The following is a 24,190-nucleotide window of genomic DNA, read 5'->3' on the forward strand; positions in this document are numbered from 1 at the left end:
AGGCTCTGGAGAATAATACATTCATGGTGAATTTAAAAATCAGAGCAGAGTCATGAGATCTAAAATCCACAGTGATCTGTACTCATCCCTCACATCAGGCTTTCTATGAGTGCCACAGTACAAACCAACCACAGCATGCACCCACTTTATGGGGCTTTATTGTTCTGAGAGATAACACTGTTGAATTTCTGTCGATTATCAGTATATACAAATTAGCCTTGATTTTTTTTTTTTTTTTTGCAGTGTTTGCTTTTGAATTGATAAAACTGGTTTCTTATGACCTGAAGTCAGTTCTGTTTCAGAACCTTTTGTTTTGTTCTTGGCTCATTTAGTCTTGAAGTTATACGAACAACCACACATTCCCCTAGCTCAAAACTCCCCAAAATGCCCCTTTTATACACACATTAGAATAAATCGTTTCAATTTTCTGACATTGTGAACTCTTCTTTGTTTACTCATTGCCCTCTGAAACAGCTCAGAGGAACAAAAAGAGCTGATAGAGGAATTACAAAGTCTATGGTGCGAGTATTGCTCAACTGCGACTTTGGCCTTATTCCTCGCGTCTGTTCTTAAAGGCCCAGTGACCCACAGCCCTGGTGTGCATAGACACTGACTGCCGTGTGCATTCTTAACAGAATACCTTTTTTAACAATAACAACACATTTACCAACAGTGACAACCCCAAATACGGGATTTGTAATTTGTGTTGTAATGGGTTGCTTCACCTTAAAACTCTTAAGTCTCTAAAATGAGACCCAACATGAATCATACTATAAAGCAAGGTTTTTCAAACTTTTTGAATCCACAGACCCCCGCAAAGATTATCATCCCCTTGTTGAGGGACTCTTACCTCAATTTTAGAATTTTCTGTCATTTGTGAGACAACCCTTGCCATTGACAGACATTTTTGTGAAAAGTTTTGTGAAAATTATAAAAAATGCTGGTGCTGGCTGGTAACTAAAAAACAAAAAAAAACGCTGGTGGGGAAAGAGTTAAAATATAAAGGCAGCTACTGAATTAAATATGTACTAAAAAAATATCTACTTTTTATAAATAAGAAAAAAAAAGTCATATTTGGTTAGTAAATGACAACAGGATTTTCCAAGACCAAAAGCTAAAGCAGTGAAAATGCTCAAGTTTGTACTACTCAGATGGCCATCTGGCTCCTATCTGCCATGATTGTATTCATGATCACAGCTTTCCTCGGAAACTTAGCTTGGTATTCTCTCTCTAAGGGAAATTAAACTACAACCCAGCAAGGACTGACAGTGCTCGCAGAGCATGGATGCTTGTTCAGTGACGTAGGGAGCAAACACGTAGACCCCTCCTGACTGTTGCTACAGTAACATACTGTCTGTTCTCAAGAGGCCTGTTCTTTCTATCTAGTAGTCCAGTCATTGCCAGTACGTTTGAAAGCAGCCCAGATTCCAAAACCTGTTGAAATCAGTGCCAGGGAAAGACATAGTTTAGGGGCTTTCACATCCTCACTATTGGGCCGGGACAGAATTTTGATTTCCTGTGTATGAGCACTTTTCCAGGAAAGCAGTTCGAGCATTTTAACTGGTTCATTAACATCCCCCACCCCTCCCCCCTCCTGTATTGGGATCAGTGTGGAATGCAAGTTTGTGGCTTTTAGGAATAAGAATTTATTCAGGGAGAATGTCAAAATATGGCATGAAATAATAAGCACAGCTGTTTGTGTTTTTTAGTTTAGTTTATTACCCTTGCTTTGCCAAACTTACAAAAACCGCTCAGAGTCATTCTTGGTTCTTTTGTCACATTTATCGAGCTTGTCATTCGTGTGGAAATAAAACACAATGTCGGTTTGCTTATAAATAGGTATTTTATTGGTTTAAACTGCAATCTGTCGTTACAAAAGAAAACATTGATGTGAACAGCAATAGCTGCTAACATAGGACACATTCAAATGTAGCTCTCTTAATGTCAATCCTGTTAACCTCGAATTTCCACTAAAATCTATATAATGAACTCTGGATTACAACCCTAAAAGGTACAAGACTCTTGGAATGTACTGTTAGGCACTTAGCAAGTAGAAGTGGTCCAAAATCTGTAAATAAATAAGAATTTTGAGTCATAACAAATCAAAACAACACATGCTTGCTGGTGTACGTAACATGGTTTCAAAATGGGCAAAATAAATACACAAATGCATATTTCACAATTCCCTTATTAACCGTCCATTTTAGACATGTCAGATCAGAGGTTTGGACCACCGCGGGGGTCATGAGATTGGTACTATAATGCATTTATTGTCTGTGATTTGTTCATACCGAAAGAAGTCTTAGTGAGAGGATCCCAGTCTAAACATCAGATTTATAAAATCACAGGCACAGGACTGTTATTGTCAAGAAAACTCAGTTTACATTCTAGACGGTCGGAGCCAAATAATAAAGGATTATAGAGGCATAAACATCTTGAAACTGCAGTCCAACATTAGGGAGAAAAATAATAAATAAATGCAAAACAATCCTCTTGCATTCTCATTTTAAATTAAGCTTCACTTTAAAAATAAATCAAAATGTAGTTACAAAATGTCATTGCAGTATAATATATTAACTGTTGAAACTTAACGAAAAAGGTCTTCACAATCTTACGATTAATACGGAAGATCATAATTTAACATAAAGGAAAATATATTCTATTGTTTCATTATCCAGATAAATACAAACAAAATAAAAAAAATGCTTACAATCAGCAATAAATACATTTTGATAAGTTAAATAAGCACTGACAAGCAAAACTTTCAGTCTGAAAGTTCTCATTTCCAAACAGAAAATACCAACAATAATTGTAATGATGCAATAATAACTATATTATAACAATAATAGGGGAAATACAATATTGAATTAATGATAGAACATTTCAACGATCTGTTTACAACGAAACAATTAGTGGCCACTGAAGTCACATCTTTAGTGGTAATATGAACAGAAGGAATAAAGGAAGGACGTCCTCTCTCACACATGTTCTCTCTTACATAATCCAACAACCAGCAGACACTATTTTACCGTAAGGGATCACATGTTCTAGGGATAATTACCATTTAGCACCACTAGACGTACAAATATCTCTCAGAATGATTCATACAAATCTAAGATGGGTTTTCTACCCCAGATCTCCAAAAAATCTACGTGATCGGAAAAGTAGGAAAGTAATTGTTTTATAGGCACTTAAAATCCCGACGATCTACCGGCGAGAGTTTTCTGCAAGAAAAGTGGCACTTTCAGGTCTGTAAAGCACATCGTTGCAATAATATTCAGTAGATTCTTTGAACAAGAACATCCTTGAACAATTTAGGAAAAACTATGCTCTTTAGTTTGAACAAAATGAACTAAATAGGGATTTGTTTAATATGTTCCACTGAGGATTCCGAGACCTCAACATTTGAGCGGGCCTAGAGGCGAACAGTTCTGGGGTTTTTTTGCATTACATCAGGCATGTTAAGACGTGGGTATATGCTCAAAGTTGATGCTACAGGGTAATATGGTATCTGATTTGACTCAGTGGCTACGAGAACACTGTACTTTATTCCACTTCTCTGCTGTAAACAAACCGAGGACAGGAAGGGATTTGCTAGGAGGAAAATTGCTCTATCTTTGCTTTGTCCCTCTCAAGGCCTGAGATCTCTGAGGGGCAGGTTTTAATCATCAGAGATAGAGAGTCTGCTGAAGATGGGGAGGCGACGTGTCGCGTCCAGCACGGGTGACTCAGATCCGCTCTGGCTGCCCAGGCTGCTCTGGTAGCCCTCCTGGTCGGAGAGGGAGTCCGGAGGGCTTGGTGGAGACTCGGACATGGGCCTGAAGAAGGAGGGTGCGGTAGGTGAGTGAGGGCCGGGCAGATCAGGAACAGTGGTGCCACCTAAACTGGGCCCAAACAGGTTGGCGAGCTCTTGGCTCGAGTAAGTGAAGGGGTTGCTGGGCCACTCGTTGATGTCTTCGGTGGAAAATATGGGCGGAGGTGTGACAGAGGTTGGGCTGTCCTGGGAGCCACCTGAGCTTGGGAAACCGGCAAAGCTGTAGCTGTGATGAAGGCGTGGGCGCTCCATCTTGTTGAAGGCAGAGAGCGGAGGGGGTCCGCGGCGCTCCTCTGCGTTGTGGATGAAGTGGCAACGCGGCCCGTACGGGCAGTAACCAATGCTGTGGAAGGTGCGACAGAGCTCGGTCTTGTACTTGGGGTGGCGATTTAGACTACGAAGCTCGTGCATCCCGTGGGCAAACTGGCACTTGTCACCATATTTACAAGTGCCGTTCTCCTCGAAGGGTCTGCAGAGTTCGGTTTTATAGCGGCTCGAGTTGATCTGGCTGTTTCCGTTGGCACTAATGCACGTGATGTTGCTCGGCCTTAGACGCTCCCCGGTTTCAGAGAAGGACCGGTCACGAAAGCGGTTCTCCTTGTTGTTACTGCTCCCATTCATGGAAACCGAGCCTTCCATCTTGAGACTGTTAATAAATTGGTTCTGCATTGATTTGGAGCTGGTAACGGACACAGAGTGGCGACGCTGGTAGAGTCCCATTGAAGGGGTACCCACCACCTTCCTGTCCAGCAGGGACCCGGTGGGGGTAAAGGGGGTATTGGCACCGGTGGAGGGGACAGACTGTATATGGGGACTGGAGAGGGGACTGTTGTAGGTCATCATCTTATTGTTCTGAAAATAAAGTAAACAGAACAATGTCTCAAAAAATTTGGCATGATTATGACTCACTTTGCTCCAAATACCACCAGTGGGAGTTTATTACATGCTGATGGTATTTTCTGTCTTCAGGTCAGCTCTAAGGTCTGTTTTTAAGAGATAACACTAATGACCCAGCACTTTTAACCCACACAGCAATCTCTTTAAAAGTGAAAGGTTTATTAAGTCATAAAACTGAATGTGCAAGACTCATGTATCATCTGAAATGGTGCGCATTAGCATGATGATTTATTGCATAACCAATAACTACGAAAAACTCTCATAAGGTTACAAAACCTCGTAACTTTTTCTGGCTTTCTATAAGGTAAGAAAAAAATATGCATTTTAATCAAATCTAGCTTAGCCTATGTATTGGGGATGATAAAAATGCCCACCCAGGCTATGTTTGAATTCTAGGTAGGTCACATGTGTCTGAGACAACTTTGGCCAGTTTGTTGCATCTTTTTTTAATCTTGTTCACTGAGTGTCAGGTTTTTAAAAGTGGCGTGTCTAGTTTTATGCCAAAAATGTTGTCATTTACTTGCCCCATGAAATTCTATGCTGAATGGTGAGCAATACTTTTTGATAAAATTACAGCACATGGTGAGAAATTAAAGTCGTAATTGACTGAGAATATTACCCATCAGTTAACTCTCAAACATAATAATTAGCAGTTCAATTAAAATATTATGTGACATTATAGGGTGGATATAACTGATGCCAAACACTACTGGCTCACGCAAGTCACGTGATAGCGTTCATAAAATGAATGATGGCTTCAGAAGAATCACAATATTACTCACCAACTACTTTTGTTTAAACATAGGCGTTTAAAACAATTATCCTTTTTGATTCAAGCGAAACGCCACCTAATGACATTAGCCTAACATTAGCCTTTTGTATTGGAGGGATAGTTCAACCAATAAAGAAAATTCTGTAATCATTTACTCACCGTTATGTTGTTCGAAACCTGCATGAGTCTAATGTTGAACTAAAAAGAAGATATTTTGAAGAATATTGGTAACCAGACAGTTGACAGTAGCCATTGACTTCCATAGTAGGAAAAAAATCCCATGAAAGTCAATGGCTACAATAAACTGTCTGGTTACCAATATTCTTCAAAATATCTTCTTTTTTGTTCAGCAGAAGATAGAAACTCGCACAGGTTTTGGAACAACTTGAGGGAGAGTAAATTATGACATTTTCATTTTTGGATGAACTATCCCTTTAATAACACTACACTGGAATGGCGAAGTGAGTATTTTTTTTTAGTTTTGGGTCAAACAATCCTTTTAACATTAGCTTAACTTTTAAATGCACATCTCGAGACCCGCCTTGTGTTTAGTTTCATTCCGTCCGTCCAACTGTTTTGTATGAAACGCATACGCCCCTTAATGCGTTCTGCTGAAAACTATTGTGCTTCACGTCACAGTTAAGATTGCATGTTCACACAGTACAATGTTGCATGGTTTATATAGACCTTTATATGCTCACACAGCTGACCTATAGATTATTTCACAAGATAGGTGTAACTAAAGTTAGTACTACGATAAATCAATAAAATTGCCTTCATTTTAAGTTAGAACTACCGTTTAAAAAAGGTAAAGTAAATTCATTAGCCTAAGTCTAACCCATGTTTACCATGTTAGGGAACTCGTTTTATTCCAGATGAAATCTAGATTTGTGGCCTTCCCTGTTGTGTATAATCGAATCGAGAGCAAATAATGCAAACCTTTATGTGAAGCATACGTTTAACAAATGACGCATAAACGCAGATGAATGTAACTAATCTAATCTATTAGCTTTCCTTAATCGATTAGCAATCGATGACTGCAGATCATGAGATGCACAAAACTAGATAAAGTTCACAAGCAAGTTTCTCTCTCTCTCTCTCACTCACTCACTCACAGACACACACACATAAGAAAAGTTTGACATCGGTGCAGAAAACAGATTCTCAAACTACTGCTGCATTTTTATGAGATATTGATCTGTTTTGCACTCATGTAAACTGATAAAATGCTTAAAACTACTTTCCCAAAAAATATGTTTTACCTTATTCGTCACTTCGTAATCGAAGAAAGAAGACACGATGGCTGCAGTCATTGTGGAATCGGGAGTTGTTGAAAATACTTAAAAGTTGAAAAACAGATGGTTTGTTAAGGCACGGTGGGAGTATTCCTGTGTTTGAAGGGTCTTTGATATAGTTCTGCCCCGCAGAGAGCCCCCTCTGTCCTGCCAAAACTTGCGCGCATATCCTTTATAAAAACTTGCGCAGTCTTCCTGGCGGAGTGGGCGGGGCTGTTTCAGGCCACGCCCCGGTTCCGCACGTCTCTTGGCGCTTTGACGTGATATAGACTCAGCTGATTACGAAACTTCATTTCTTCGAAACTTCATTACCATACATTTAATCACAGCCTGGAGTTCTTCCCGAGCGTTTTACTTAACCCATTCAGTGCATTCCAAATATAGCTGTTATATTTAAATCAAACAACACGAATATGAATTTGAATATTGAAAGTGAAGCTAAGAAGTGGGTATTAGTAGCCGAAGTCATAATATCATATTATGATATTATATCATAATATTATAATACATCTTTTTTTGTATTATATTTCTATTCTAATGGATAGTGGGTCTCAATGTATGCAAAAAAACAAACAAAAAAAAACTGTAGGCTATTGTACATTTTATTAATAGAAAATCCAGCTATTAGTTTACATTTGTTTCCATATATTTTTAGAAAATCACTTAGGCTATATTTGAATATACATTGATTTTGGATTCATTTATAAAATAAAATAAATGTAAAGGCTCCAAATAGAAGTATTATTTAAGGCGAGACATGTCTTCAGGCAAAAACGGTGTTTTTACTGTACTATAATATAATGTAGGCTACTGTACTTTACAGTATTATTCCTATCTATATTCTGAAGGTTTTTACACAGGGGTTTGTACATGACAGTATTTTCTGATTTATGTAGTGATAAAAATAGATATCCAATATCCCTTCTTCTTTCTAATATATATATATTCTAATATATATATATAAAAAAACATTTAATTTGTCAGATTTTTGTTAGAAATGTATGCAAACGAGTGCAAATTTAATTAAATAATATTTAATACTATATTGTACGTTTTGCAATTCCTAATGTAATCAATCAACTGGGGAAGTATGATGATTTATATTTGTAATTTTTTTACCCTATTCACCTGTGGTGTCTTGCCTTAAAAATATGATCATAAAATATACATGGTACATTTTGAATAGAAGGAAAACATGTAAAAAAAACATGTCAAAACAGTCTAAGTGAAAACAGTGAAAGATGCATAAAATAATTTGATTTGGCTTGATTTAGTCATTTTTATTTAGTTTTTATTCAGCATGGAATATTGTCATTTCCTTATATCTGAAATGTGCAGTAGTGAAAAGCTTGTTATAGATATTTGTTTTTGTTTTTCATTTTCATTTTCCTTCAATGATTGAGTTTTGTTTTTACAGTTTTTTTTAATGAGGCCTACTAACTCATAGGCATTGATTGATGAAAAGGACGCACAGTATACAGTTCATGCTGCAGCCAGCATATTCTCCTTTACTGCTTCCAGGGTCTTGATCCTGTAAACCCGAGGCATTGGCTTGTTTAGCATGTCTCTGATAGTTTCTGGTTTCCTTTGCATTGTTTTCTCCAAACATTACCCGAAAATAGTTTCTGCATATTCAGCTGACCCATCAGGACCTCCTGTCCTCAATGCTTTGTCAACCGCAACGTCCCTCGCCAAAGACCCTGACCTTCGGTTTCAATTTTTATCAGAGCCTTGGAGCTGTATCCAAGTATTCACAGAAGTGCTTTTCAAAGTCTATTTCAGCTTGTTTTCTATATCTAGACTTTAGTAATCATGCTTAGATATTTTATTCATGGCAGAATGCTAATGAAATAAGTCACTTTAAAGCAGTAGGTCACTCAGTCTCATGTTGTTTCAAACCCATGACTTTCTAATGAGGAACACATAAGATTATTTTTTAAAATTTTTGTTTTCAACAGAGTTCAGTTGTTTAGATCCCATTTAGTTTCAAAGTATCTCCTTTTGTGTCCCACAAAGAAAGAAAGTCAGACAGGTTTGGAAAGACATAACAGTAAGCAAATTACATAATTAATTGTTTGATTACTACTACAAAAGTCAAAACATCAGTATATTTATTTAGAATTAAAGGTGCAGTACGCAATTTCTGAGAAACATTGTTGATATTTGAAATCAACTCAAACAAACACACCCCTCCCTTCATTGCTCCGCCCCCAAAATACACATAATGTAAGAGAGTGTGTCTCTTTATCATAGCTGAAGTGAAGCAAAATAATGCTTCGCAAAAAATAAAGTGAGGATAACGAACAAACGATAAGGAAGAACAAAAAATAAACATACTGTACACAGGATATACAAGCAAGAGTTGGTTGTTACTCTCCAGCAGCACACCATCCCCACATGAACACAACAACACTCAAAACTGTCCCGTTAGAGTTAACGTTAACAACAGCATATCTTGGTTCTTTGAAACATTACTCACATATGGAGCAGAAACAACGCAACATCGCATCTGTTTTCAGGCCACTTCGTTCTCTCCAGTGCTGGAAAGCTTTTCTAATATAAATGCGGGTCCTAGAGCTGATCCTGGGGCCGGGTTCACAAAGATAGACCTTGACTATGGCTTAGATATAGATAGTCAGACTTCAGATAGACATCTAAATCAGACCGTTGCACAAAGCACTGAAGACTTTGACTATCTTAGGACTACTCTGCAATGCATTCTGGGTAAAATAAGACACTTTTCAAAACAAAAAACATGGCGGATCGAGTAAGCGCATTCAACCGCTCAGTGCAGTTTACCCCAGTGGAAAATATGTGTTTGTTAGGAGTATAACAATTACAAGGACATTTTACTTGGGAAATTTAGCAGAGAATGTAGTAACAAGAATAAACATTTCCCCTTTTCTTTTGGCTGTTTGTAATGTAACTGATTGCCAAGGTAACAGAGCTTAGATCGTTAGCCTGGGGTAAGGTGTCTAATTTGTTTGGTCTAAATTAAGTCAGTCTTTATTTTTGTGAAACAGTCTAACTTGCATTAGACTAGTCTAGGAGTACATTTTAGACTTGTCTAACAATAGACCGGTCTAAAATAGCTTTGTGAAACCGGCCCCTGATCATAATCCTTCTTTTCCCAGTGATATTCCTCTTTTGTAATGTCTCTCAGCCATCTCTCTTTCTACAGTCTTTCTTCAAATCTCCCTCTTGCACACTCTCATCATGAGTGGGCACGCCCCCTACTGCTGATTGGCTCACTCTCTCCTTCTCCATCATGAGTGGACATGCCCCCTACTGCTGATTGGCTCACTCTCTCCTTCCCCATCATGAGTGGACATGCCCCCTACTGCTGATTGGCAACAAGCATGTTGTGCTGCTTGGTCTGATCCACTTTCAACAGCGTTTCTCAGAAATTGCTTACTGCACTTTTAATGGAATAATTCACCCATCATTTTAAATTGTTTATTTTTTTCCCACTCTCATGTTGTTCTAAACTCATTTTTCAAACAAAACTCGTTTTTATATAACAAATGAGGATTTTAACTTTCAAACATTAAAAAGGATTAAAAAGGAAACAAACACAAAAGCGCCATTAAAGTATCATTAAAGTAGTCCATACCTCATAATCCAAACCAATTTGAAATAACACATGGGTTACTTTATTCATTTTGGGGTGAACGATTTCTTCAAGTCATTGTGATTCTGTTAAATGATTTTTACCTCTGTAACCAGTCATACCCGACCCGCTCCGAGCGGGATTCAAACCGAGGCCTCCGGCATAGCAGGCAGGTTCATTAACAAGGACACTAAAGACCAGCCACTAGCGTCAGGCGATAGAGCGCCTCTTGAGATCAGGGGAGTGAGGTTTATATGCACAGCTCTTACTGGCCTACATAACACTCACCCCCCTAAACCTCACCCTCATCTGGGTCACGGCACCAAATGTTACTGGGGAGACATGTTTTTTCATGTTGTATCTGGTGGGAAGGTTTGTTTTCAGGTATTCTCCATTTTATTAGAGATTCATGAGAGATGAGTTTATTTTGGACTTCTAAAAGGTTGTTCCATGGAAAATTTGTTTTCCCTGAAGCACTTGAAAACCATAATCTCCGCTCAATTGAGTCCTTCCAATTACCCAACAGCACATTTGTTGTTTTTGATGCATTTTCACATCAATAAAAGTATGTGCTCTGGATGTGACTGAATTTACAGAACAAAAGGTCACACTTTGAGCAGGACTTCCAACAAACTCAGAACCTGAACCTGCACAAATGGCCAAGTCAAATTAAGTTTTGTTTGTCTTTTGGGTGGGTGACCGCAGGGACTAGTCCTGTTATAGTCCCCGCTCGTGACCATAGGTCATGTTTTGCTTCCTATTCCGTGTATGACATTAACTCTGAGATTAATTGCTGAAATTATTCAGTGAAGTCAGCGGAATGTGAGTCAGATATGATTGTTCCTGTGAGAGTAGAACTCGCAATGGAAAATAAAACCAAAAGCAAGGTGGTGACATTCCATGGCTCCAAGTCTGGATGTGATTAGCCTGTAATGTGCAACATATGGGAGCAAGACAAGAAAAGAGATGGATAGTCCTTTGTACAGACGTTCTCTAATGTAAAGATGCACACGTTTCCTTCTCTCCTGTCTCCTAAGTGTAAAAAGTGTCAGAGGAAATGGAAAGTAACAGAACAACGGCTAAGTTTGTGGCGCCCGAGTGGCGTTCAGAAACTGCGGTTAGCTGTAGCTGTTTCAGGTTAGAGCCTATTTCAGAGCAGCATTGCTAATGTGAAACTGCTTTTAGATTCAAACCTGTGGGAAAGGACTTCAACTTATGTTCATGCATTGATATGAAACCGGAGAACGTGTCCCCAGGCAGCGGTCGATTATAGCTTATGCTTATTATCATCTGCCGTGTCCTGATTTACCTCGATATGGGCATCTGAGGCTGTGGCCTTGGAGATGGCCTGAAATCACACTTGCATGATACTGATGCGATACAGGTTGCAGCAGGCCTCGTTCGCGCATGACTCGTGTCTAAATCATCATGCCTGAAAATGTATAGAAGCACCAAAGCCATCCCAGCTAGCAGGGAACGTTCTTAGAACTTTGGCTAACATTCCCTACAAGTTTGGTTAACGTTCTGAAGAAAACATTTGAATATAACGTTTAACGAATATTTTAAGGATGTTTTCTCATTTTAAAAAATGTTCCTATAACGTTAAATGTAAACTAAGATATAACATTTTAACTGCAACATTCAAAGGATGTTTTGGGAATGTTTCTGAGGTAACAAGTTGTACAATGATCTCAATAAAACATTGTCCCAATGTTTCATAAAAACAAAAGAAGAACATTCTCTCTGTCACATTAGGAAAATGTTTTGAGGATATTATTAAGAGATGAGATGTTGAATGTTCTTTATAAAACGTTCTTCTAATGTGACGAGTTAACACAATTAGAACATTCTACTTGCAACATTTTGAGCATATTTTGGGAATGTTGTTAAAGTTAAAGTTTGTACAATGATCTCAATATAACATTGTCCCAATGTTTCATAAAAACAAAATAAGAACATTTTACTTGCAACATTCAAAGGATGTTTTGGGAATGTTTCTGAGGTAACAAGTTGTACAATGATCTCAATATAACATTGTCCCAATGTTTCATGATAACAAAAGAAGAACATTTTACTTGGAACATTTTGAGCATATTTTGGGAATGTTGTTAAAGTTAAAGTTTGTACAATGATCTCAATATAACAGTGTCCCAATGTTTCATAAAAACAAAAGAAGAACATTCTCTCTGTCACATTAGGAAAATGTTTTGAGGATATCATTGAGAGATGAGATGTTGAATGTTCTTTATAAAACGTTCTTCTAATGTGACGAGTTAACACAATTAGAACATTTTACTTGGAACATTTTGAGCATATTTTGGGAATGTTGTTAAAGTTAAAGTTTGTACAATGGTCTCAATATAACATTGTCCCAATGTTTCATGATAACAAAAGAAGAACATTTTACTTGGAACATTTTGAGCATATTTTGGGAATGTTATTAAAGTTAAAGTTTGTACAATGATCTCAATATAACATTGTCCCAATGTTTCATGATAACAAAAGAAGAACATTTTACTTGCAACATTTTGAGCATATTTTGGGAATGTTGTTAAAGTTAAAGTTTGTACAATGATCTCAATATAACATTGTCCCAATGTTTCATGATAACAAAAGAAGAACGTTCTCTCTGTCACATTAGGAAAATGTTTTGAGGATATCATTGAGAGATGAGATGTTGAATGTTCTTTATAAAACGTTCTTCTAATGTGACGAGTTAACACAATTAGAACATTTCAAATGTAACATTTTGAGGATGTTTTGAGGATGTTGTTAAAGTTAAAGTTTGTACAATGATCTCAATATAACATTGTCCCAATGTTTCATGATAACAAAAGAAGAACGTTCTCTCTGTCACATTAGGAACATGTTTTGAGGATATCATTGAGAGATGAGATGTTGAATGTTCTTTATAAAACGTTCTTCTAATGTGACGAGTTAACACAATTAGAACATTTTACTTGGAACATTTTGAGCATATTTTGGGAATGTTATTAAAGTTAAAGTTTGTACAATGATCTCAATATAACATTGTCCCAATGTTTCATGATAACAAAAGAATAACATTTTACTTGCAACATTTTGAGCATATTTTGGGAATGTTGTTAAAGTTAAAGTTTGTACAATGGTCTCAATATAACATTGTCCCAATGTTTCATGATAACAAAAGAAGAACGTTCTCTCTGTCACATTAGGAAAATGTTTTGAGGATATCATTGAGAGATGAGATGTTGAATGTTCTTTTTAAAACGTTCTTCTAATGTGACGAGTTAACACAATTAGAACATTTCAAATGTAACATTTTGAGGATGTTTTGAGGATGTTGTTAAAGTTAAAGTTTGTACAATGGTCTCAATATAACATTGTCCCAATGTTTCATAAAAACAAAAGAAGAACGTTCTCTCTGTCACATTAGGAAAATGTTTTGAGGATATCATTGAGAGATGAGATGTTGAATGTTCTTTATAAAACGTTCTTCTAATGTGACGAGTTAACACAATTAGAACATTTTACTTGGAACATTTTGAGCATATTTTGGGAATGTTGTTAAAGTTAAAGTTTGTACAATGGTCTCAATATAACATTGTCCCAATGTTTCATGATAACAAAAGAAGAACGTTCTCTCTGTCACATTAGGAAAATGTTTTGAGGATATCATTGAGAGATGAGATGTTGAATGTTCTTTTTAAAACGTTCTTCTAATGTGACGAGTTAACACAATTAGAACATTTCAAATGTAACATTTTGAGGATGTTTTGAGGATGTTGTTGAGATAACAGATTATATAATATTCTCAGTAAAACATTGGCACAATGTTCCATAATAACATAGATAATAACATTATCAAATCAACGTTTGTAAAATGTTTTGAGGATATCACTGAGACCTGAGATGATGAGTGTTTTTTATAAAACGTTCTTGTAATGCGACTTGTTAACACAATTAGAACATTTTAAATGTAACATTTAGTAATTAAACTACACAATTATTGTTAAATTGAGCTTGCTGGTCAGACAGCAGGCAAACGGGGTTCACGATGGAACATATGGTGCTTTTAAGTCCTCCTGGGAAGTTTGTATTCATGAGGTTTTACAAATGTTTTTAATGTTTTAAATTAATGAAGCCACTGTAAACTTTATCATCACATATTATATTGTTATATTATAATGCTATCATATTTTGTGCAAGCATTAGCTTACTTCATTGTCACTGCTGAATATCTGTATAGTGGTATCCCACAATGTTTCTCTCTGACACACCCCTAACTCTTCAAGATTGGGGTTAAAGAAAATCCTGAGCTTCCTCATATTCTCATCATTGTGTTGGCGTTCAACTTGTAAATATGATCTTTATGACATGACTTGAATGCACCAATAGCTCTAGCTTAATTAGGGACAATCCATACAAACACTCTTTCCTAAAATACATTAGACTGTCACAGAGAGAAGTTATTCATCATGTATCAACGCTAAAGGCCTAACCACTGCAGTCAACATCTTGAAGTCTATCTATGCTGTTAAATAAAAGTCTGTAGACAAGGGTTAGGGATAGAGTTAGGGTTAACCTTAACCCTTAATTTCTAACCCAGACCCGGTTTCACAGAGTTTAGATTAAGCCAGGATTAGGCCTTAGTGCATTTAATTAGCTTTTAAAAATGTGCCTTAGAAAGAAAAAAATGAACATTACTGGTGTGCATCTTGAGACAAAACAATGGCACTGACACATTTTAATATATGTCAGTGCAAGTTGCTTTCAGGTAAAACAGCTCAAACGTGCATTTTAGTCTGGACTAGGCTTAAACCTTGCCTGTGAAAATGTTGCAACTTGTATAGAATTATGCCAATGTTAGCAAAGTGTTGCGTTGGACAGAGGATTAACCCTAAACCAACAGGTTGTGTAACAGTGCCACACAGGGTGAAAAGCAAGTTGACATTATTAGGCATAAGAGTGTTTCTAAGGAAAGGTCAATATTTTGTTAAAGTGCAAAAGGATCATTATGGGTCACTCTAATGTCACCATGATACCAATCCATTAGTTTTTCATGTAGGTATACAGAATTGTATATGAATAGCCTACATATGCAATGTTTGCTCTGTTTAATATATAATATGTTTGCTCTTTTAAATTGCTGTTTGGCAGAGCAGTGGTAAATATATGTTGTTATATATGGTATATATTATTTATGTTATTTATTATTATTATTATTTATATGTTATTTGTATGTTATTGTAATTTTTTTATCATGCACTGCAATGAAGACACCATTTAACCAATTGATTAAATATAAAAGCCAGCTTACAAATACAACTAAATAAATAGCACGTGTACATTTTTTTCATATTCTTTCTTTTAAAACATGTCATCTTTTCCTGTAATTGCAATGTTACCACATTATTGGCTGTCTCTTCGAGTTGTTTTGAGCATGATTGGTTATTCAGACTGTCATCCAGGAATCTGGCCAATGGCAGCTATGCGCGCCTTTTACAGGTCAAGTTTGAATATTCGTCTGTTGGAGTGAGTGAGCGAGCGAGTGAGTGTGTGTGTGTGTGTGTGTGTGTGTGTGCTGCTCGGGATCTTCAGTAGGCCTCCTTCGGTTCTGTGGCTTTTACATTGTTTAAAACATGGATTATTTTGCATCGTGCGGTTAACAAGTTACATTTGTATTTTGAGCGAGTTGCGGGATGTAAATGGACAACGAATTTTAACAACGTGTGTAACGGACATATTGCAATGCAATCTGCGGAAGGTAAATAACTTTATTTTATATAAAAATACATTCTGCTATCAAAATATAGTGTGTTAAATTGAGAATCTAATGTTAAATGCGATTAGAGCAATATCGATATTATGTCAATGTTTCAGGCTATGTGTTGTCAGCTAACTTAGTTTTTGATAAAAAAAAATAAAATAAAACTCAGCATAGGAGCTTTGCAATGAGTGAACTGAGAACATTGTGTCTTTATACAGAGAGGAACTCGAACCACATGCAGACGTTAGGCTTTTGAATATTGTTGATCGCGGGATATCGGCCTAACGTTACCGATCCGTCAAAATGTGTCATCATAATATGTTTTGAGCTGGTGAGTAAAATTTTGCACGCTTTTGCAAATGTCTCTTTTAGTAAGTAAATACAAATAGCTAATAATATTGCTGTATGTCTGTGTTTCCCTCATATCCAGGAATTTTGAGAATAAATATTATCCAGCCACACGATCTTCAGTTGGTGAGTATGTCATAGTAAAATACACGTGAAATAGAGGCAGAACATATAAACTATGCTCAAAGGCACACTGGTCCAAACCCTCCAGACAGTATTTTACCTGTCTTCTTGATATGAGTTTACGGGCCTAGCTGACCCAAACATAAATGTCCTTTCAAAATGAAATTATTTTCAAACCTGTATGACTTACTTCTGTGAAACACAAGAATGTTGGGAATAAAACAACACTGGAACCCAAAACATTGGAACACATTTTATAAAAAGAAAAAAAAAGAAAAGTGAATGCATTTCTCAAGATATCTTAATTAAGGTTATACAAAATAAATTCATACAGTTTTGGAACATCATGGAGTAGCCTTAAATAACGAGAGAACTCTTGGATGAGCTGTTCTTTTTAGGACATGTTCCTAGGGTCCTTTGCTAAATTAACCATGGTTTTTATTATAGTAAAAGTGTAGAAACCATGTTTTTATGGTGGATTGATTACAATAATTTATTACCATTTAGTTAGTGTAGCAAAACCATGGTTAATGTTAGTAAGGGTTCTCCAGATATAACACTTTGGGAACACATAAAAAATGGTCCTGTGACCCAGATCAATAGTCTGTTAACACACATTAACACACTTTTTACATTTTCTTAAGATCAAGCATGGGAACAATGTTTACGGAGCAGAACAGGCACCAACAAGAAACAAGTCCATCACTAGTAAGTATCCACTGCAGTTTATAAAACCGTAGTCAATTTTAAAGGCACAATGCACTCCAAAATATAAATGATCTCTTTTTTTCTCCCTCGTGCCATCCCAGATGTATATCTGACTTTCTTTCCACGGAGATTTTTAGAAAAATTATCATTAAAGAGAATCATATAAAGAGAAATGTGGGAGGAGCTTGAATTTATTGCCTAGCCCTGTTAGTTTGAACCGCGAGAGCCGTCAAAGCTTATGCTACTCCTACGTCGTACATTGACAAGAGTTACTCTTTGGGCGTAATTTGACTTGCATATGGCTGTCTGCCGGAAGCTAGTTATTTAAGTTGATAAAGATTTATGGTAGGGCTGGGGAAATCGACGCGTTAATTTTAGATGCTTAACGCGTTTAAAAAAATAACGCAATTAACGCAGCACTTTTTTTGCCTCGTTTTAATGACTTCCTGTTGCGGAAAAGGCTGAAAATATGCCATCCCGCCCCTCCGTGTTCGGAGATCAGGTTTCATTCTCGCGCAGCTTTCATGAGCGGGTCTTTTCCGCGCCGCGCTCTCCATTCCGTGTGTGTGTGTCGCACTGACACACACACAATGTTGTGTCACACAACATTGAGCTCTTTGCTCAATGTTCTGCTCCGTGTTTGCGCTGCGCGTTCTGCTCTGTCGTTAACGGCCCAAACACTCCAATCATGTACCGATCACGCACTGGAAAAGCAAAGTCAAGTAACGTGAAATTTCTCAGTAGTAGTCTTCTGTGAAATAGCACTACTGAGCTGGTATAGTCATGCTGGCAACAATGGTAAAATTACCTGCTCTGATTACATGCTCTTGTAATAATAGCTTTGTAGGACTATGTTTTCAGCCCTAAAATATGGATATGTTTCTTACTCGAACGCATCACTTCGCTTCACCTTTCGCCTTGATTAACCTACCAGAGATGTGTGGAGTGCTTTTATCATGGATGGATGCATTTTTATGGACTTATCAAAAAAATCCCACAGGGAGCTACAGAATAAGAAATCTTTAAAGTCCACTTTTTTACTGTCTGTTTCCATCAGTAAAATTACAGGGTTTTTTTCTCTTTTTTTTCTCAGAATTGTGAGGCAGGAACACACAATTGCAAGAAAATATCAGAATTGTGAGCTGGCTTTTTTACTCCCCTCAGAATTCACCCTTCGAGGGAGTTTGATTCAGGGTGGCCGCGGGTCCTTAAAAAGTCTTAAAAAGTCTTATATTACATTTCCTGAAAATAAGGCCTTAAAAAGTATTATTTTGTCTTATTTTCAGATTTGATGGGTCTTAAATATTTTTTCTCATGTCACCGCGAAAATGCAGTCAATCTGTTCAGCCAAATATATTTCTTCCCGGTAGTCTATGCGCTGCATTGTTTATGGTTAGTTCAGAACGTAACCATAGTAACAGAGCGTACTGCTCAGCTTTTGATTACGTTAGCGAGTGTAGCCTCTACAGCAACGGTTGATACAGTAGGTAGCTAATATTGCTAGCAACATGGGGAAATGCAAGTTCAATAAAAATTGGCTTGAAAAGAACGAGTATTCTTGGTTAAGGTCAGTACCTGGAAATGCTTACGAAGCATACTGCGTTGTGTGTCGGAAGCAATGTTGTTTTCGTCAACGATGACGATAACGCAATTATTTCGTTGACGCACCTTTTTTTATGACGATAACGTTACGATGACTAGCTAAAAATGGCTCTAAGGTGACTAAAACATGACGAGACGTTTTCGAGTTTTCGTTGACGAGACGAGATGGAACGAAAATGATTATAAGTCTGACGTTCACAATGCATGTCATTTCTGCCTATTTTGCGTGAAATCGGTCTGTTTTGAGCTAAAAAAAAAAGTATCAGCAATGCCTCATTCTAATCGTTGTTGAACGATGTACGATCAATAATGAAAAAAATCCCATAATGTACGATAATTTCAGAATTGCCCGCAAATCTGAATCTCTCGAAATCTAGATAGAGCGAGCAAGAGCGCGCATGTGTAGCGCGCGCACAGCAGAGAAAGGGAGCGAGAGACCTTGCGTGTGTGTGCTAGTGTGCGTGTGTGCCTCGCGAAGCGCATGTTATGACCCAACCAATCGAATTATTCAGAAAGTCTAGTTTATTATGCAAAGGTTTTAAGGTTAGCTGTTGTTTTATGAATTGCAACTTGCTGAAACCCATCAAACCTAAGCCCATTTCCAATACTTTTTAACCTAAATTAATTTATTAAAGACTAGCCTACTTTTTTTCTTTCTTTTTTTTTAAACTAAAATTGACTAAAACCTTTTTGTGTTTTCGTCGACTAAAACTTGACTAAAACTATCAAGTTTATAAGTGACTAAAATGTGACTAAAACTAAAAAGCATTTTCGTCAAAAAGACCAAGACTAAAACTAAAAGGGCTGCCAAAAACAACACTGGTCGGAAGAATTTTCAACTTGGGACAATGGGGATCAGAGCGGTGGAATAGCATGTGCAAAGCAAAAAACACCAAACTCACGTTAAGGCAAAAAAAGTCTTAAATTTAACTTGTTTATTACAGTATACACCCTGATACACGCACACACACATTTATTCACATTTACTTGATTGTAGCATTTGTTCATGGGACCTAAATGTTCTGAAAATATTGTAATAATAAATATAATTTTGGACCGCAATGACATTTTTGTGTTATCTTTTTGCATTACACACATTTCTAAATGTTCTTAAACTCAACTGATTGTCATGTTACCATAATGTTCATTTTGAACAAACATCAGTGTGTTTACTTGGAAAGATTACTGTATATTTACACTTTTGATATGTATTTCCATCATAAGTTTGGTCTTAAATTTTATTTAGATGTGGTATTAAAAAGTCTTAAAAAGTCTTAAATTTAACTTGTTTATTACTGTATACACCCTGTGATTGACAGGTATTTATTTTTTACATTCTATTTTTACAAAAAAATCTTTTTTTACAAAAATTATACAAATTAAACATTGAGACTTTGTTTCATATAAAAAGTAACCTGCTCTGTCTTGTCTCGGCGTTTAGACGTTTCAGCGTTTTTTCTTTGATCCGCAATGTATTTTTCATTGCATGACAACATGATGTGTGGCGTGAGAGCACCATGGCTTGTTGGACATAGCAACAGTAAATAAAGGGCAAATTGCAAGTTTTGCAAATTGCATTAACCATGGCTGTCTTTTAATTATCACTGGACTACTTCGCTCTCGCATCTCCCAAAAGTTATTTTTTGTTTTGTTTTCTTGATTCCATTTTAATGGTTTAATTAAATTGCTATAACCAATTATTTAAAATGTAAAGATTTAAGCAAAACTTTCTTCAAAGGTTAGACCAAACTTTTATTTTGACGGATTGCCGTGTAGACCTTTGAGTCTCTCTGTGTTTTATGATATGATGATCGTTTTTCTCAAATGAAGCTAAAATGCTGCTGAAGTGACTCTCAGAGCGGCTGTATTGATGAAGTGCATTAATGTCCTCATATAGGCTAAAAACATCGCAAGCGTTATGCGTGCCTCAGTGTGTGTGTGGTAAATGAAACAGCGCGTCTGTGCCATTCATTCACAGAGACACAGAACATGCACGATTCCTATTTAAATGGTCTTTATGCGGTTTAATATTGACAGACACTGGTCTATATCGCGATTTTATTTAAGTTTACTGACCTACTTTTCATCTAAAGGTGTAACTAAGTAACCACCGGAAGTGAGTGCACTGCTTGGCGATTTTGAATGTTCCAAAACCAGGAAATGAGATAAGGGCCTATTGGACTTGATAACTTGCAATTGTACCTTTATATCTCACAATTCTGAGAAAAGACAGCAAAAAAAAAAAAGAAGCCAGAATTGCTTTTTTTTTCTCAGGTTTTACTAATTTATCCTGTGATTCTGACTTTCAAACAGCCAATTGTGAGTTTATCTCGCACTTCTGAGAAAAAAAAGTTTGAGTTGTGAGTCGCAATTACCTTTAAAAAAAATTGTATTCCATGCCGGAAACAAGCTTTCATATGCACAGACAGTAGCTCACATTTAACGTGCAGATTGTGCGCACACAGAAACCTACTGGAGCACAGAAAGTTAGTGTCAACACTGTCCTGTGATTTCTAAATAAGAAACTGCGTAGAAACAGAAGTATTTCTTTATGCTTTTGAAGTAACTAAAATAGTAAAGAGACGATACACAGGTATGATTAAATCACACTAGAAATTGTTCTATCGCCAATGCATTCAAATGCAGTGCTACTTTATCTGTATCTGATTTAAAACAAGCAGAAATCTGCAAGAAATGTAACAATCCATAGACAGTATATCTGATGAAAATGAGCTGTTACGTCAGAGCAAAAGCCTCGTGGGCAGTGCTGTGACATGCTGCAGCTGTGCTCAAGGCGACCTGAGTTCAAGGTCCACACTTCTCAAGCCAAGTTTGTAGTTTGTTCACATAATTTAGCCTCTAGTTGTGTTATTAACATGTATATAATGGATTAAATATATGTTTTAAATAAACATATCTACAAAATAGATATAAGGTATTATATTTATACTTTTAAATAAATTAATCTTTACATAATTTTTCATATTAAACTATGTTATTCCCTTAACTAAGACGAGTTGATACATACCTCTCTCGTCTCAGTGCGTGCACTTAATCGCTCTGGCGCGCCGCGACACTTCGATACCACAGTTCATTCAATATGGGCCAAGCAGAGAAGCTACCAAACACCTCCACGTTTTCCCTATTTAAATACAGTTACTCGAGTAGTGTAATTCAACCTAGGACGGTGACGCAAAACAAAACGTTGCGCTTTTCTAAGCGTGTAAAGTGGATAACTATATTGTATGGCGGAATACCATAGCAAGTGCTTGGGAGCACTTCGACTTGGCGCAGTAATATCTTCACTCGTGAAAAATCCTCTCACCAGCCTCCGCTCCCTCTCCCAGAAGATATTACTGCGCCAAGTCGAAGTGCTCCCAAGCACTTGCTATGGTATTCCGCCATACAATATAGTTATCCACTTTACACGCTTAGAAAAGCGCAACGTTTTGTTTTGCGTCACCGTCCTAGGTTGAATTACACTACTCGAGTAACTGTATTTAAATAGGGAAAACGTGGAGGTGTTTGGTAGCTTCTCTGCTTGGCCCATATTGAATGAACTGTGGTATCGAAGTGTCGCGGCGCGCCAGAGCGATTAAGTGCACGCACTGAGATGAGAGAGGTATGTATCAACTCGTCTTAGTTAAGGGAATAACATAGTTTAATATGAAAAAACGGTAGAGTATCCCTTTAAAGTCAATATTGCTTGTGTTCTTAATATGTAATATGTATTTGTATTCTTTCTGTTTACACTGTTGCATGATCTTCTTTTATAGGCTATGAGGAAAAACTCTACCATGCACACAGAGAAAGGAGCTCAATTCTGCTAACTGGGAGAGCAGCTGAAAAACAAGAAGAGAAGAACAGTAGAACACCTATTAATGCAGATGACTCTATTATTTTTCTGCAAGAACCAGCAAAGACTGATGATGAGCGCTCTGAGCAAACAGCAGTCAAGACGTGTGATTGCACATTGGACTTTACGGAGTTCTTCATGTAATGTTGGGCATCTACTGTACGCAGAACTTTTAATCATTTATGTGGATGCCATTCATAAACCTGTTAGATTTTTGTGTTTTATTTTTGAGATTAATAAAATTGTATGTTTTAACAATGTTATTGCTAAGCATTTTTTATGTTTAAGAGAACATTTTGGGAACAAAAATAAAACTTCCCACTAAAAACGTTATAAGAATGTTAAGTAGTATTTTTAGGAGTATTTTTAGAGAATGTTATCCTAACTTTTAGAAGAACATTCTAAGAATAAAAATAAAACTTCCTGCTAAAAACTTTATGAGAATGTAAAGGGATAATGTTCTAAAAATGTTATGATTAAACCTTTATAGAAGGTCATCACAAAACATTTTTAGAGTGTTCTTAGAGAATGTTATCCTACCTTTTAGGAGAACATTCTGGGAACTTTAATAAAACTACTCAATGAAAATGTTATAAGAACATTAGGGAATAATGTTCCAACAATGTTATCATTAAACATTTTTAGAATGTTTTTAGAGAATGTTATCCCACCTTTTAGGAGAACATTCTGGGAACTTAATGAAAATGTTATAAGAACATTAGGGAATAATGTTCCAACAATGTTATCATTAAACATTTTTAGGGTGTTCTTAGAGAATGTTATCCTACCTTTTAGGAGAACATTCTGGGAACTTAAATAAAACTACCCGCTAAAAATGTTATAAGAACATTAGGGAATAATGTTCCAACAATGTTATCATTAAACATTTTTAGGGTGTTCTTAGAGAATGTTATCCTACCTTTTATGAGAACATTCTGGGAACTTTAATAAAACTACTCAATGAAAATGTTATAAGAACATTAGGGAATAATGTTCCAACAATGTTATCATTAAACATTTTTAGAATGTTTTTAAAGAATGTTTTCCTACCTTTTAGGAGAACATTCTGGGAACTTAAATAAAACTACCCGCTAAAAATGTTATAAGAACATTAGGGAATAATGTTCCAACAATGTTATCATTAAACATTTTTAGAATGTTTTTAGAGAATGTTTTCCTACCTTTTACAAGAACATTCTGGGAACTAAAATAAAACTACCCGCTGAAAACATTATTATAACATTTCAAGATAATGTTCTCAGAACAGTTTTAGAACAAAAAAATTCTAGCTGGGATGCCTGTCTTCACTCATAGTGAGTCACCCGAAAACATTGTTTGTCTTTAAAAATAATCAGAACCAGTTTCCCTCAGCTTTTAATGAAGGCAGTACAATGAGTTCATTGTCAACGTCATAAC

The 24,190-nt window shown here is 36.5% G+C and overlaps 1 protein-coding gene and 1 long non-coding RNA gene across 3 annotated transcripts; one reads left to right on the plus strand and one right to left on the minus strand.

Annotated features, from left to right (window-relative positions):
* Window positions 1–1,824: 1,824 nt before the first annotated feature.
* On the minus strand, window positions 1,825–6,945 carry zfp36l1b (zinc finger protein 36, C3H type-like 1b). The gene is made up of 2 exons (XM_079639132.1): window positions 6,746–6,945; window positions 1,825–4,666 (listed from the first exon to the last, which is right to left on the minus strand). The coding sequence occupies exons 1-2, from the start codon at window positions 6,794–6,796 to the stop codon at window positions 3,662–3,664; spliced, it is 1,056 nt and encodes a 351-aa protein (XP_079495258.1). The 5' UTR covers window positions 6,797–6,945; the 3' UTR covers window positions 1,825–3,661.
* An 8,153-nt stretch (window positions 6,946–15,098) lies between these two features.
* On the plus strand, window positions 15,099–23,083 carry LOC306983382. 2 transcript variants are annotated; one of them, XR_013794348.1, is made up of 5 exons: window positions 15,099–16,134; window positions 16,356–16,468; window positions 16,568–16,611; window positions 17,253–17,316; window positions 22,695–23,083. It is a non-coding gene; the product is annotated as an uncharacterized lncRNA (long non-coding RNA). The 2 variants fall into 2 exon arrangements; XR_013794349.1 differs by lacking the exon at window positions 22,695–23,083 and adding an exon at window positions 18,410–18,506.
* Window positions 23,084–24,190: the final 1,107 nt, after the last annotated feature.

Source organism: Phoxinus phoxinus (assembly GCF_949152265.1).
Source record: "Phoxinus phoxinus genome assembly, chromosome: 16".
In the NCBI taxonomy this organism is placed as follows: domain Eukaryota; kingdom Metazoa; phylum Chordata; class Actinopteri; order Cypriniformes; family Leuciscidae; genus Phoxinus; species Phoxinus phoxinus.

What these genes read in the sequence shown, in the direction of transcription:
- zfp36l1b (XM_079639132.1), bottom strand. Translation starts at nt 6,796, where the DNA reads ATGACTGCAGCCATCGTGTCTTCTTTCTTCGATTACGAAGTGACGAAT. An exon ending in ATTACGAAGTGACGAATAAG is followed by an intron (nt 4,667 to 6,745) that starts GTAAAACATATT and finishes CTTTATTTTCAG; the next exon opens with AACAATAAGATGATGACCTA.